Genomic DNA, 13,242 nt, shown 5'->3' with positions numbered 1-13,242 from the left:
CGAAGTTTAAATGTAGCACGTTAAAACAACGACGCTCTTTAAAAATTACGGAAAACATTACTTTAAAACGTGTATGTAATTGAATAAAATAGAAAAACCCCATGAAAAATGTTTGCACAAAGGGTTAAATATCACAGAGGTAAAACATGACCAGCGTTTCAACCCTTCTCTTGCTTTTCAACCCTTCTCTACTGTTTACCTCGTGTGGTTCAAGTATCTTTTGTTATTTAGACTTGTCATTTCCAGTTGACTAGGAAATTGAACGCTCTCTAGTCAATGATTTCAAATCTGAGGTGAACGCAGCCTGCGTGGTTTATTCGTGGGCCCACGTATCAGGACTTGTGAAGAGAGTATTCTTGAGTTCAGAGTTTTAAGACAGAAAACCCGGCTTATGTTCTCCACGGGTTTGAAATCAACATCATCTGGCATTTGAAGCTTACCACACACGGGTGACGTAAGCGTCCTGTCATCAAATGACCCTTTTTGACGTCCACGAGTGATTAAATGCCTCAAGCACTCCTGGAGTCTAGGCTGAATTTTCTCTGTTGGCTTGTTTGGGAACTGGCCTCTTTTAAGCTGTGTGGTGGTACTAACTTGTTCTGCTGCGGGCTGAATGACAGCTGATCCTGGGACTCTTTAAGGCGGAGTCCTTGCCAGCCGCACCCATCTCCACCCTCAACCCTACTCCTCTCTCTTCGGCGGTCTAGGACCGCCAGGATCAATTTCGGGGTTTTCATTCTCCAGGGAGAGTTGGCAGACAGGCTTGAAAAGAATAAGAGGAGGCAGATGAAAAGAAGTAACTGTAGTGGTAAGACTCATAATAAATGGCAGTACACCCCTGAGATGCGACGATGAACACCCTACTGAGCCGCGGAACCCAGAGGCACAGGCGCCCTCCGGCCAACCGCCCGACTGGCCCGCCCCAACTGCCCGCCCCGGTCACAGTCACGTGACTGGGGAGCGGCGCGCGCCGGCCCTGTCTCGGATTGGCCGGCGGCGGGAGCGCGGGGTTTGATGGGAAGGAGTTGGCCGGGCCCATCGCTCTGTCAGTGGCGGCTGCTGCCTGCTCCGGAGGGAGGCTGCGCGGTGGCCGCCGAAGCTGGCAGACGTGGACGCAAGCGCCGGGCTTTGCCCGCTTCTTGCAGGTAAAACGCTCAAAATCAGGGCGGTTGGGAGGGCTCGCTGAGCTTTTTTCTGGGAAATACGCTCCCGGTTTCCCTGCTTGCCTCTCCCAGGCGCCCCCGCCCCGTTCCAAGTGGCCTGAGAGCTCTACGGCGGTGGCTAGTCAGACTCCCACCGGGCTGCGCGCTAACTAACCTCGCCTCCTGCGCCCCTTGATTTCCCAGCAAAGTGCCAAGGGTGACTCTGGAGTAGTAGAGAATCCTTTCGGCACCCCCCCCCCCCCCGCCCTCTCCTCCCTCCCCGCAAAGGGGAGGTGGTTTCCCAGCCTGGTTCTCGGAGAGTCCTGGGGGTGACTGGGTTGAGCTGAGCATCGGCTCTTTGGCCCACCTATGTCGAGACGAAGGGTCAGAAGGTTCAACGCTAAGCTGTCCCTTCGAGTGTTTTGTCCATCTCTTTTTGTCCGAGTTGTGCGGAGGCGCCAGGAATTGGACAGATCGGGAGGGACCGAAAACTGTCAGTGTCATGCTGCTCGGCCCAGGCATGTGGGCGTGGATTACGTGCTGCTTAGAGAAGCCTGTCTACGACCGTTGTCCTTATTTGAGGGAAGGTGGGCGGTGTAAGGGGTGGAGGGAAGGGCGAGGTTGCGTAGGTGTCTTAGGCACTTCCCGGGGAGAAGAGCAAATCTAAACTACATCAATAGTTTAATTCTTTGGGGGCGCCTGGCTGGCTCGGTTGGTGGAGCATGCGACTCTTGATCTGGGGGTTGTGAGTTCGCCCTCAATGGGTGTAGAGATTACTTAAAAATAAAATCTTTTAAGAATTCTTTAATATTGTGTATGGGGATTGAGAGAGTTGGTATTAGTGAACTCAGTTTTGCTGATGGTGCCCTCATAGTAATAAAACCGGTGACTCACTGAGTTTTCCATGTTCCGCTTTTCCCAGTTGGCATCTGGTTTATGTCAGTTGTTTTCTCCTATCTCTTTGGCCTGGGTGTCACCGTTAATGTAACTGACCCTGTTCAACAGCAGTGTGTGTGCATGTGAGTAAGCTTGGCTTCAGGCATGTGTTCAAACTGGCAGGGAATGATAATCTCTTGTTCTCAACAGCCCCCATAGTTCCATTTTAGGAACAAGTTGATTTTGAACACGTTTTAAAAAACAAGAGTGGTGCATTTAAAATTAGAATTTTAAGTTTCTCTGTCACCTCTTAAGATCAGCCCACCACTGTTAATAAATTTACATTGTTTACATATTATTAACTTGACAGAATCTAAGAAGCTATATGGCTATCAACCAGGTATGATTTAATATAGAGATCTTTCTACTTAAATAGTCATTTCTTGGTAGTGTTTAGTTCAGAATGAACATCAATTTACCATGAAGACATTAGTCAGCATATAATAAAAGTGCTTTTAGAGGTGTACTTCTTTTCAGTAATTTTATTTTTGAGCAATAAATGTGGTGATTTGGGATATTTCAGAATTGCCTTTTCAGTTAGGATATTTGAAAGAGTCCTAAAACAAATCACTCTTAATCTTAAATTGAATAATACAATAGAAAGGCACTGTTGATGATGACTGAATAGTTTGCACTTAGGTTTGGAAATTGATAAACATAAAAGTTGACTTTCTTTGATGTTAAAGGCCTGCAACATTATTTTAATGGAAGAGTCAGCAGAGTATTTTATTTTTTAATACTAGAGCGATTGAAGGCAATACAATTTGAGTTAAAATACAAACTGTAATTTATTTTTCCAATTTAAAAATTATGCAAATAGGTACCATATAAGAAGTTAGAAAGGTGCCTAAGGAGTATTGTCTGTACTACATGTGCTTCCTGGTAATAGTAATAATAATGGCTATAATTTATTATGTGCGCACTACTTGTTGGACACTGTGCCAAGTGATATACAATTTCATTTAGTTCTTACAGTAGTTCTGTGAAGTGTAGGTATTTTCACCACTACATAAATGTGGAAACTGAGGGTAGAGAGTTTAATTTACCCAAGATTGCATTGTTGGTATGCAGCTGAGCCATACTTTGATCCAGACCTTTTTTACTCCATTATTTTTTTTTTTAAAGATTTATTTATTTTAGAGAGAGAGCGGGGTGCAGGGTTGGGTGAGGAGCAAAGGGAGAGAGAATCTTTTTTTTTTTTTTTTTTTTAAAGATTTTATTTATTTATTTGACAGAGATAGAGACAGCCAGCGAGAGAGGGAACACAAGCAGGGGGAGTGGGAGAGGAAGAAGCAGGCTCATAGCAGAGGAGCCTGATGTGGGGCTCGATCCCATAACGCCGGGATCACGCCCTGAGCCGAAGGCAGGCGTTTAACCGCTGTGCCACCCAGGCGCCCCAGGGAGAGAGAATCTTAAGCAGATTCTGCACTGAGCACCAATCCCCACGCGGGCTCGATCTCATGACCCTGAGATCACGACCCCCCCGCCAAACCAAGAGTCAGATGCTCAACCGACTATGCCTCCCAGGTGCCCCTCCATTATTTTAATATGACTTGAAGTGAGCTGAAAATTTAAGTTTGATGTGACCCAAGATTTTAAATTCTGACACCAAAACCTGAGTGTGAATATCAGTTAGTAGGAAGCATTGAAATAATATGGTGGGCATTATTATTTATTGAAAAACACATTAGATGCATCCGGCTCTTAAGGTCATGTCAGGTGCCATTGTGATATCAGAGTGGATAGAGACTGTACACATTCATGGAAGAGTTCTTGGGGACAAGCCACTTGAGCTTGAGCAATCTGTTCACTCAAGGGCAAACATTGATTTATGCTTCAGAAAGTAATGCTAGTTACTTGCTTCCCATATGTTTTACATGTGTTGGAAGAGAAGGACTAGGAAACGGCAATGACCACAGCAGTAAAAACAATTCGTATTGAGAGAGAGAGCGCCAAATCCTAACCACTAGACCACCAGGGAAGACGCCATATTGAGAAATTAGTTATGTGTCAGGCACTGCTGTGAATGCTTTCAAATGCATTATGTCGTTTAAGCCTTTCAGCATTTAAGAGGGTCCTTAACTATCCCTCTTTTCCAGATGAAGATATTGAGTAACTGAGAGGTTAAGTAACTTATTTGCCCAAGGTTTCATAGTAAGTAATGAGCCACAGGAATTGGAGTTAAGATGTTTGTGTGGCAAGGAGAGAAAAGGTGTTTGAAAATAGAAGAGGTATGAAATTGAAGCTATATAGAAAGAGTTGATTTATTTAATTTTGTTATACTTTCATAGCTGTTGGAAAGTACCACCATTACATGAGTATTGTAGCAAATCAGCTTCTTTAACAAATACTGGAATTTGGAATTTTAAGAAAATTGCTGGAACAATGAGGGTTAACTCGTTCTTTGATTATGATCCTGAAAGCATAGATAGGCATTTAATGACTATTTACGCTAATGTTGTTTTAGAGGACAAGTTTTAAAGCATAATACTCTGCATAATAATACTCTGCTTTAGGGATCTTAAAGGCTAAGCCATAGTTTGATTCATTAACATCAAAACAATTCTCCCAGCAAATGATTGATGTCAAGGTTGGTATTAATTGCAATATGATGCATATATTTTATATTACACTTTAAAAGTGATGTGCAGTAAACAAGTAAAGACAGTACTTGGAGACTTTCAGTACCAGTTCTGCCCCTTGCTTGTGCTAGCTGCCAAAATGATTTGGCAAATCATTTAGGTTCTCTTCCATGCAGATTTAAGCATTCAGATTTAATCAAATGAAGGAATTGGGCCACATGATACACTGTCTCTTGTGTTTATAACTTACTTTCCACTTCAGTAGCTCTGTTTACCAGCTATTTGAGAATGTCCGAGGTACTTTCATATATTTAATATATAAATATTCCAATCTAATTTATATAAAGCAGACTTTATTTTTGATTTAGTGTTATTGGGAATAACTATTTGCTACATAAAAAGTCACAACTAAAATGCTGTGTTTGGTTATGCTACTTAATATTTTTGGGAGCAAATTACTTCACTTCCCTAGCCTCAGTTTCTGACATTTATAAAATGGGATGATAATAGTATCTAAATAATAAAATTCATGTGAAGCATTTGTTTTAGGGCCTCTAGAGATAAAGTGTTTATCAAATATTTAACTGGTATCTTTATTGTTGTCATTACTTTTTAAAAAATGTTATTTACAAAAATTATTTATTTATTTTTTAGTAAACTCTCCTCCCAACATGGGGCCTGAACCCATGACCCCAAGATCAAGAGTCCCATGCTCTATTGACTGAGCCAGCCAGGCAACCCGTTATGACCTTTAAATATTAAAATTCTGATTTGTGATGGCTACAAACTTAACTTGGAGGCATATAACTGTTACAAACCAAAATATGTAGGTCAATTGTGTACAAAACACTGTGCTGGATACCATACAATTAGTTCCCAAATAGTAGGGAACTACTATGTACTTTGAAAGTACCAGGTTAAATGGTTCATATAAATCCCCCCACCCAGTCACCTTTCATGGTGGGTATTTTTAGCATCTTAAGAAGGTTTTAAGATCTATTTAATGTTTTAACTGAGAAATTTATACTTCTATTCGTTAAAGTTCCTGGATTTCCTACAACTGCATTTTAGAAATTTGAATACTGAATTAATATTGAAGGATTAATAGTACTTAGATTGCAACTTTAAGGTGGCTTATAACATTCATTTATAAACACCAGAATTTTTTAGGACAGTTTATAGGTATTTCTGGTCCTAGAAATCACTTTATAAGTGAAAGTATTATATAATTAGGATCTTTGTTATTTCTCTAACCAAGAAAGTCTAAGACCGGTATGCCTTATGCTAATTCCAATCTATAAATAGTATTGCAGAGTGAATGCATTTACTTGGTACTGGTGTCATTTTTGATTAAATTAATGGTTTTTTAAAAATGTGAGAATTATGGCCTAACTTTTTTTTTGTGTGGAATGAAGTAGTTTTATACACTGACAGTATGTAACTATTCCTGGTAAAAAATATGTAAATTTGGAAGTATACTTTCACTATTTCAAGGTTAAAAGAATAAAAACTTATATAATTATGGACTAGTAAATTGATTTAGAATTTAAGATGACTGGTACATTTTCATCCACATGGTAATACTGTAATACATTTGAGAGTCATAGAAAAACGACTAAAAGAAGGACGCAGATACACAGCTAGCTGACATGAAGGTCAACTGGCTTGAGTGACTTAGAAACAATTTCAGAGAGAAATGTTTATTTGGGTATTGAAACAGTAGTGAACAGACCAGAAGTCTGAAGATAGGGTAGCTTTGTGTGGTTTTTTTTGTTTGCTTTTTTTGTGTGTATTAGAGAGAGAGCGCGGCAGAGGGAGAGGAAGAGAGAATCCCAAGCAGGCTCCACAACCAGTGCAGAGCCCAACTCACAACCTCGAGATCATGACCTGAGCTGAAATAAAGAGTCGGATACTCAACCCACTGAGCCACCCAGGCGTCCCTGAAGATAGAGTAGCTTTGAATCCTGTTTCTTTTGAGCTATTGGGCAAATAACTGAATGTCTTTTCACTTAATTTTCTTATCTGTAAAATGGTAATAATGAAGTCCATCCTGTGAAAAGTGCTGGTATATTAAGTCTAATTTACAGAAAAGAAAATTAAAGCTCAGAAGCATTAAATGATTTGCTCAAGGTCACTAGTAGTCTTATAACCCTTATTTTTCTCATTCAAAATTCATTAGCTTTCTGTTATTACTTGTAAAATGATATTATTCTAAACATTGTAAATCACCCCTAATTCCAAATAACTAGTTTAGTTGGGAGACAGCTGAATGATAGAAATGTTGTTTCTAAGCATGTAGAATGAAAATAGTAGAGTAAAACTTTTTTCCACAACATTAGGGGACCTACTTTAAAGAACAGCAAGTTGCCAAGTGGTATGAATATACATTGCTAAAATACCTTGCCATTTAAAAGCCTTTTCAGCTTCATTTTCACTTTTATTTTTTATTTATTTATTTTTAAAAAAGATTTTATTTATTTATTCAACAGAGATAGAGACAGCCAGCGAGAGAGGGAACACAAGCAGGGGGAGTGGGAGAGGAAGAAGCAGGCTCATAGTGGAAGAGCCTGATGTGGGGCTCGATCCCAGAACGCCGGGATCACGCCCTGAGCCGAAGGCAGACGCTTAACCGCTGTGCCACCCAGGCGCCCCCATTTTCACTTTTAAATATGTCCTGGTGAAGGGTAGATTCTATAACAAGACTGCCTGAACTAAACTTCCACATAAGTGGGGTTCAAAGAAATTAATATTTTATAGTATTTTTCAGCAGTATTGCAACATCTAAATTTTATAGTGGGTATAGTGTGTGTTTAACTTAAAACTTTTAAATACTTGCTTTATTTCTAGCTGTGAATTCCTTTGGACAATTGATGATATTTATCATTGTGCCCCGTTTCTACACATAAAAGATGGGTGGATTATTTTCTCGATGGAGGGTAAGTTAGTTTTCTTTACAGCCAGTTCTTAGTCTAATATAAAGTGTCATATAAATCTACTTGTAAAAGTCTCTTTTGTGGTATAGGCTTGAGTAGAGCTTGATATTATCCCTAATTCTATTTAATTTTCTTCCTTCTCTTATGAATCAGTTGTATATTTGGACTTTAATAATTCTACTTGCCATATAGGTATCTTAATGACTATTTAACATGATTATTTCACTTTGACTTATGAATTACTTTTATTTATTTATGCATTCATGTGCAAATGGTTATCTTTTCTTGTTTTCTTCTTATATTGCCTACATTTTATTCTTATTTGAAAAATAGTTGAAATTACAGTTATTGTTGAACTAGTTGAAATTACTGTTGTATGCTAATATAATACTTATGTTTTTATGGGCTCTGTCTTTTTGCTTATTATATGTATTTGTTGAAGTCATACTAAATATACTTTTAGGAATTAGAGGTTAAACAAAATTTGAAATGCAGTTTGATTTTATTGTTTAAGGCTGTAGAGGAAGTATCTCCAGTTTAGTGCTATAAAATATAAATATTTAAATAAATGTTCTTTTCTAATATGAGAGAGGATAATGTAGTTCTCAGATAAACTACTTTGCTTATTTTTAACTCCTTTTTACCATAACGAGTCTAGCAATACTTGGTAGACTAGTTTTTGGACTGTTACTGGAACTGCTTTGTTTTAGATTGGTATCTATTGACTCTCTGCTCCTCCCTTTAAAACTTTATTACAGTTCTGCTTGAGGATCAAATTTGTCTACTTTTCCTTTGTCTTTATTAGGTTGAACCATATGAAATTGCCAATATTCAACCATTTTGACTTACATAAAAAGCAATTTCATATGGTTCAACCTAATGTTAACAACTCTTGTGGGAACTACGATGAACTGATATCCATTACCCGCTTATATTTTTGAGTATATAATTGGTAAGTGGTTTCTCAAGTGTTGTGTGAGACATTTTGGCTGGTTTTTATTCTGGGTGTCTAAAAAATATTTTTAACAAAGTCTGCTATAATGAAGTATTCTTAGATGCCTTTTTAAAATCTGATCTTCAGAAAAATACTTTAGGAATTCAGAATGAAGGTAGCCTGTTGATTTTGACTTTCAGAGTCCTAAATGAACTTTTAGCAGTAGTAAATCGGACAATCTTTAGTCTTGAGCTTTTAAATATATGATTTCTTTTGAAAAATCGTATCTAAGAAAATTTTTCTTGGAGGAAAACTTCTTTCTCTATAAAAGCATGTTCTATTGGGATTAGGAATGGTAGACATTAAAAAAAAAGTGTTAGAAATTGAGCTGTCAGAGTTGAAAGTACTCTAGGACTAAAAATTCAAGTAGGGAAATGCTTATTTCTGTAACTTTATGTAGTTCTGTTTATAATTATAATTTTATTTAAATCTAAATCTCAATAAATAGGAGTACATATTGCTTGACAACATTTGAAAAAACTTATTTTTGAATTAAAATTTTCTTTTATGATTTTATAAGTCAAAGTGTTTCTAAGTTTGCAGTAACAAGTTTTAATGTCTCATATCTATTTTTATAACAGACAAAACCTTCAACTGTAGAAGTTCTGGAAAATATAGATAAGGTATGTTTTTTGGCTCTGGGGTGTTTTAATTCATCTTTAGGTATTGCGTAAATATTATTTTAGTATATATAATTATTTTGGAGACTGGTTTAGGAATTTAGAGATGATATAGAGTAAGCCTGAGAACTTTAATGTTATATTATCTCAAAAAAAATCGGAAGTCTCTCAGTGACTTAAGAAGTCTGTGTCACTAGAACCTGTTAGGATGAAATTAGATGTATAGCATGGTGTAAAGCAATGTTACAGATAGGATAAGGTAGATTATAAGACAGTCTGCAACAGTTTTTATCAGTCTGAAACTTCATAAACTTCATTATCAAAAATGGTTATTCCTTAGGAATATTGAGAATGATGAATAGATTGAACGAATCTAGTATGGGTTACTGTTTCAATTTTTATTAATTCTTTCTTTTTGTATTAAATAATATTAATATTAAATAATATTAATTATTTAAATTAATAAATAAATTAATTTTTAGCCATTTTTTAGACCTTATACAGGAGAATTATTTTAGTTTAATAAATATATTTATTGATGTTAGTTTCATGCTTGATCTTTGCTAATTTGGTAGGTCAAAAATGATATCTTAATTATTATTATTTTTTTAAGATTTTATTTATTTGTCAGAGAGAGAGAGAGAGAAGGCAAGCAGAAGCAGGGGGAGCTGCAGGCTCCCTGCTGAGCAAGGAGCCTGACTTGGGGTTTGATCCCAGGACCCTGGGATCATGACCTGAACCAAAGACAGATACTTAACCTACTAAGCCACCCAGGAATCCTTCAATTTTGCATTTAAAAGAGTGACTTGTCAGAATAGGCATTTTCATATGTTTTTAACTTCATTTTTAATTTTCTTTTTCATATTGTATTCTTTTTAAAAATATTAAGGTATTATATTTCATTGACTTTAAAGTTCTTCCTATATAATCTATCATTTAAAAATTTTTTGTTAATATTTTGATATCTTTATGAAATTTGAGATTCAATTCAATAATATAGAACAATTTTCTCTTAACAGGAAATTCAAGCATTGGAAGAATTTAGGGAAAAAAATCAGAGATTACAAAAATTATGGGTTGGAAGATTAATTCTCTACTCTTCAATTCTCTATCTGTTTACATGTTTAATTGTATACTTGTGGTATCTTCCTGATGAATTTACAGCAAGACTTGCCATGACACTTCCATTTTTTGCTTTTCCACTGATGTAAGTAAATTGTTCTTTTAGTTGACCTTTCCTCTTTTTGAACAGTTAAAATATATTCAATCTCTCTTTATTGTGAAATAGTAATGTCCCAGATTGAGTAAATTTGCCTTTTTTTCCTCCTTTTGCAAAGTATTTCTTTAAAAAAGTAAAAGGTATTACCAACTATGTTAACCTTAATTTACAATTCAACATACTTGAGAAATATGACTCAATGACATTAGTAAATAATAGCTCTATATGGGAATCTTTTGTAATTCTCTAATAGATGGTCATGCCCCCCTAGGGATACAGGGCAAGAAGCGGGCATTTCAGATTGGGTAGTCGTAAGTGAGGGAGGGTTTGCAAAACAAGCAACCAAAAACAACTGCCCCAATGATTCTGAATGTATTCCACGCATCCCATCTCTTTTCCCCTCTTTAGTCACTGCTATAAAGCAATTGACCCTTATTATAGAAATATTTTATAATATAGCACTTTACTGAAGGTGTGTCATGATTGAGAATTTTGAGAGACAATTGAATAAAAAATTGGTTCATTCACTCTACAGACATTTATAGGTTCCAATTTTGTAGTTGTTGGAATATAATGGTGTATGGTATACAAAAATACAAAATCTGACTGTAGATCTTAGACTACATACATTAAATTAAGTAATAAGTATGATGGATATTATGAAAGAGAAGTGTCAAATGCTATGGGAACATTTAACAGAGGCTCTAACACTATTTGTGGTGGAGGTGGGGGTCAGGGAAGAGTCTTTGTATTCATTTTCTATTGTTGCCACAAATGTAGCAGTTTGGAGCAACACCCATCTGTTGTATCACAGTTTGTGTAGATCAGAAGTCCAGGTGGCTTGACTGGACTCTCTGCTTGAAGTCTTGCAGGCCTAAATCAAGGTGATCAATCAGCTGGACTGGGATCTTATCTGGAGCTTTTGGGGGAAGAATCTTCCAGGTTTAGTCAGGTTGTTTTCTGACTTGTGCAGCATCTCTCTGACTTCCAATTCTGCCCTCAGCCCAGGGAAAGCTCTGCCTTTCAGGGTTTAACAGATTATATTAGACCCACCAGGATAATCCAGGATAATCTCCCTTGCTTAGAATCAGCTGAGTAATACTTAATTATATTTGCAAAGTCCCTTCAATTATATTTGCAAAGTCCCTACACAGCAATACCTAGATTACTGTTTGATTGTGTAACAGAGGATGGAAATCTTGGGAAAGAAGAGAGATAGCTTTAGAATTCTGCCTACCACAGCCTCGCTGAGGAAGTGACCTTTGAGTTTGAGACCCAAAGGATAATTATGTGTTGCAAGGGTTGTGTGACATGATGGATCTTTTAGGCAGAAGGAACAGCATTTATGAAGGCCTTGAGGGGGAATAGAGCATGGTAGGTTTAAAGAATTGAAAGAAGGCCAAAGACTGGTTTATAGGGAAAGTCTGGATAGTTAGGCAAGGGGTATTTTTTGTGGGTTTTATAATCCATGATAAGGATTTTAGGACTTAATCTAATAGTAATGGGAAGCCATTGAAGATTTTCAAGAAGGAATATGATGTGATCATATTGTTATTTTGAAAATACTATTGAGGCTAAGCCATGGAGAGTAAATTAGAGGGGAATAAGAATGGATCTAAAGCGGATGTGAGGGCGATCTGGCTGCGACATCTGTCACCCCATTGATCGCCAGGGTTGATTCGGCTGATCTGGCTGGCTAGGCGGGTGTCCCCTTCCTCCCTCACCGCTCCATGTGCGTCCCTCCCGAAGCTGCGCGCTCGGTCGAAGAGGACGACCTTCCCCGATAGAGGAGGACCGTTCTTCGGTCAAGGGTATACGAGTAGCTGCGCTCCCCTGCTAGAACCTCCAAACAAGCTCTCAAGGTCCATTTGTAGGAGAACATAGGGTAGTCAAGCTTCCAAGACTCCAGACACATCCAAATGAGGCGCTGCACGTGGCAGTCTGCCTTTCTTTGGAAAAAAAAAAAAAAAAAAAAAAAAAGAATGGATCTAAAGCAGCAAGTTAGGGTATTACCATTGTCTGGGGGAAAATGATTGACAGTGATTTGCAATTGAGTGGAGGCAGCAGAGCGGAAGAGAAGCACATGGGCTGAATGAGACTTAAATGAATATTGAAGAGACTTAGGAGTTAGAATTGAGGTAGTAAGGGGAGGCTCTTGGTGATTGGATGGGTGTGAGGTGAGGGGGAATAGTTGCATCAAGGATTAAATTTAAGTGTATCACTTGGGAAATTTGTTTGATGGTAGTGTCATTCATCTAAATAGGGAATACCATCTAAACAGGGAATCCCATGAGGAAGAGCAGGTTTGCTCACTGAGATTAAAATACCTGTATTCTATCTAGAGAGAGCTGCCAAGTGGGATGGTTAAGTATGAGTATGAAGCTCAGGAGATAAATTTGAATGGGAGACAGAAATTTAGGATTTGACAGCTTATAAATGTTAAACCGAGCCACCATCTGTTCATTAATAAATTTTGGGCACCTGCAGTGTGTTAGGTATTGTGGGCTAGACCCTAGTGATTGAGAAAGTAGTGACAAGATCTCTGCCTTCATGGAGCTTACATTCTATTAGGATTGGACAGATAAAAAATGAGGGACAAGTAAAGAAGTGCAGTGAAGAAAATAAACAGGGTGATGTGATTGAGAGGAACAGTCCTTTTTTGAGAAGGTGGTATTTGAGTGGAGATCTAATGTACGAGAAAGAACCAGCTTGGAAAGAGTTGGGATTTATGGAGGATTATTTATATATACAGTGTATGATAACATATGTATCCATAGAGAGATGTAGGAAAGGATTAGCCTCAGAATATTAATGGA

The 13,242-nt window shown here is 37.6% G+C and overlaps 1 protein-coding gene across 4 annotated transcripts in view; it reads left to right on the top strand.

Moving 5' to 3' along the window:
- The first annotated feature begins 995 nt into the window (after positions 1 to 995).
- LNPK (lunapark, ER junction formation factor) overlaps positions 996 to 13,242 on the top strand; it is an 81,812-nt gene continuing 69,565 nt past the window's right edge. Inside the window, exons 1-4 of one of the 4 annotated variants that reach the window (XM_026492505.4) lie at positions 996 to 1,145; positions 7,508 to 7,596; positions 9,169 to 9,210; positions 10,227 to 10,414. In XM_026492505.4, the coding sequence (XP_026348290.2) occupies positions 7,570 to 7,596; positions 9,169 to 9,210; positions 10,227 to 10,414 (257 nt within the window). In that variant the 5' untranslated portion in view covers positions 996 to 1,145; positions 7,508 to 7,569. Of the gene's footprint in view, positions 1,146 to 7,507; positions 7,605 to 9,168; positions 9,211 to 10,226; positions 10,415 to 13,242 lie in introns of all 4 variants that reach the window. The other 3 variants (XM_026492506.4, XM_026492503.4, XM_026492504.4) reach the window with 3 other exon arrangements.

Source organism: Ursus arctos, unplaced genomic scaffold (genome assembly GCF_023065955.2).
Source record: "Ursus arctos isolate Adak ecotype North America unplaced genomic scaffold, UrsArc2.0 scaffold_1, whole genome shotgun sequence".
Classification (NCBI taxonomy): Eukaryota; Metazoa; Chordata; class Mammalia; order Carnivora; family Ursidae; genus Ursus; species Ursus arctos.
This window is presented reverse-complemented; position numbering and strand designations above follow the sequence as displayed.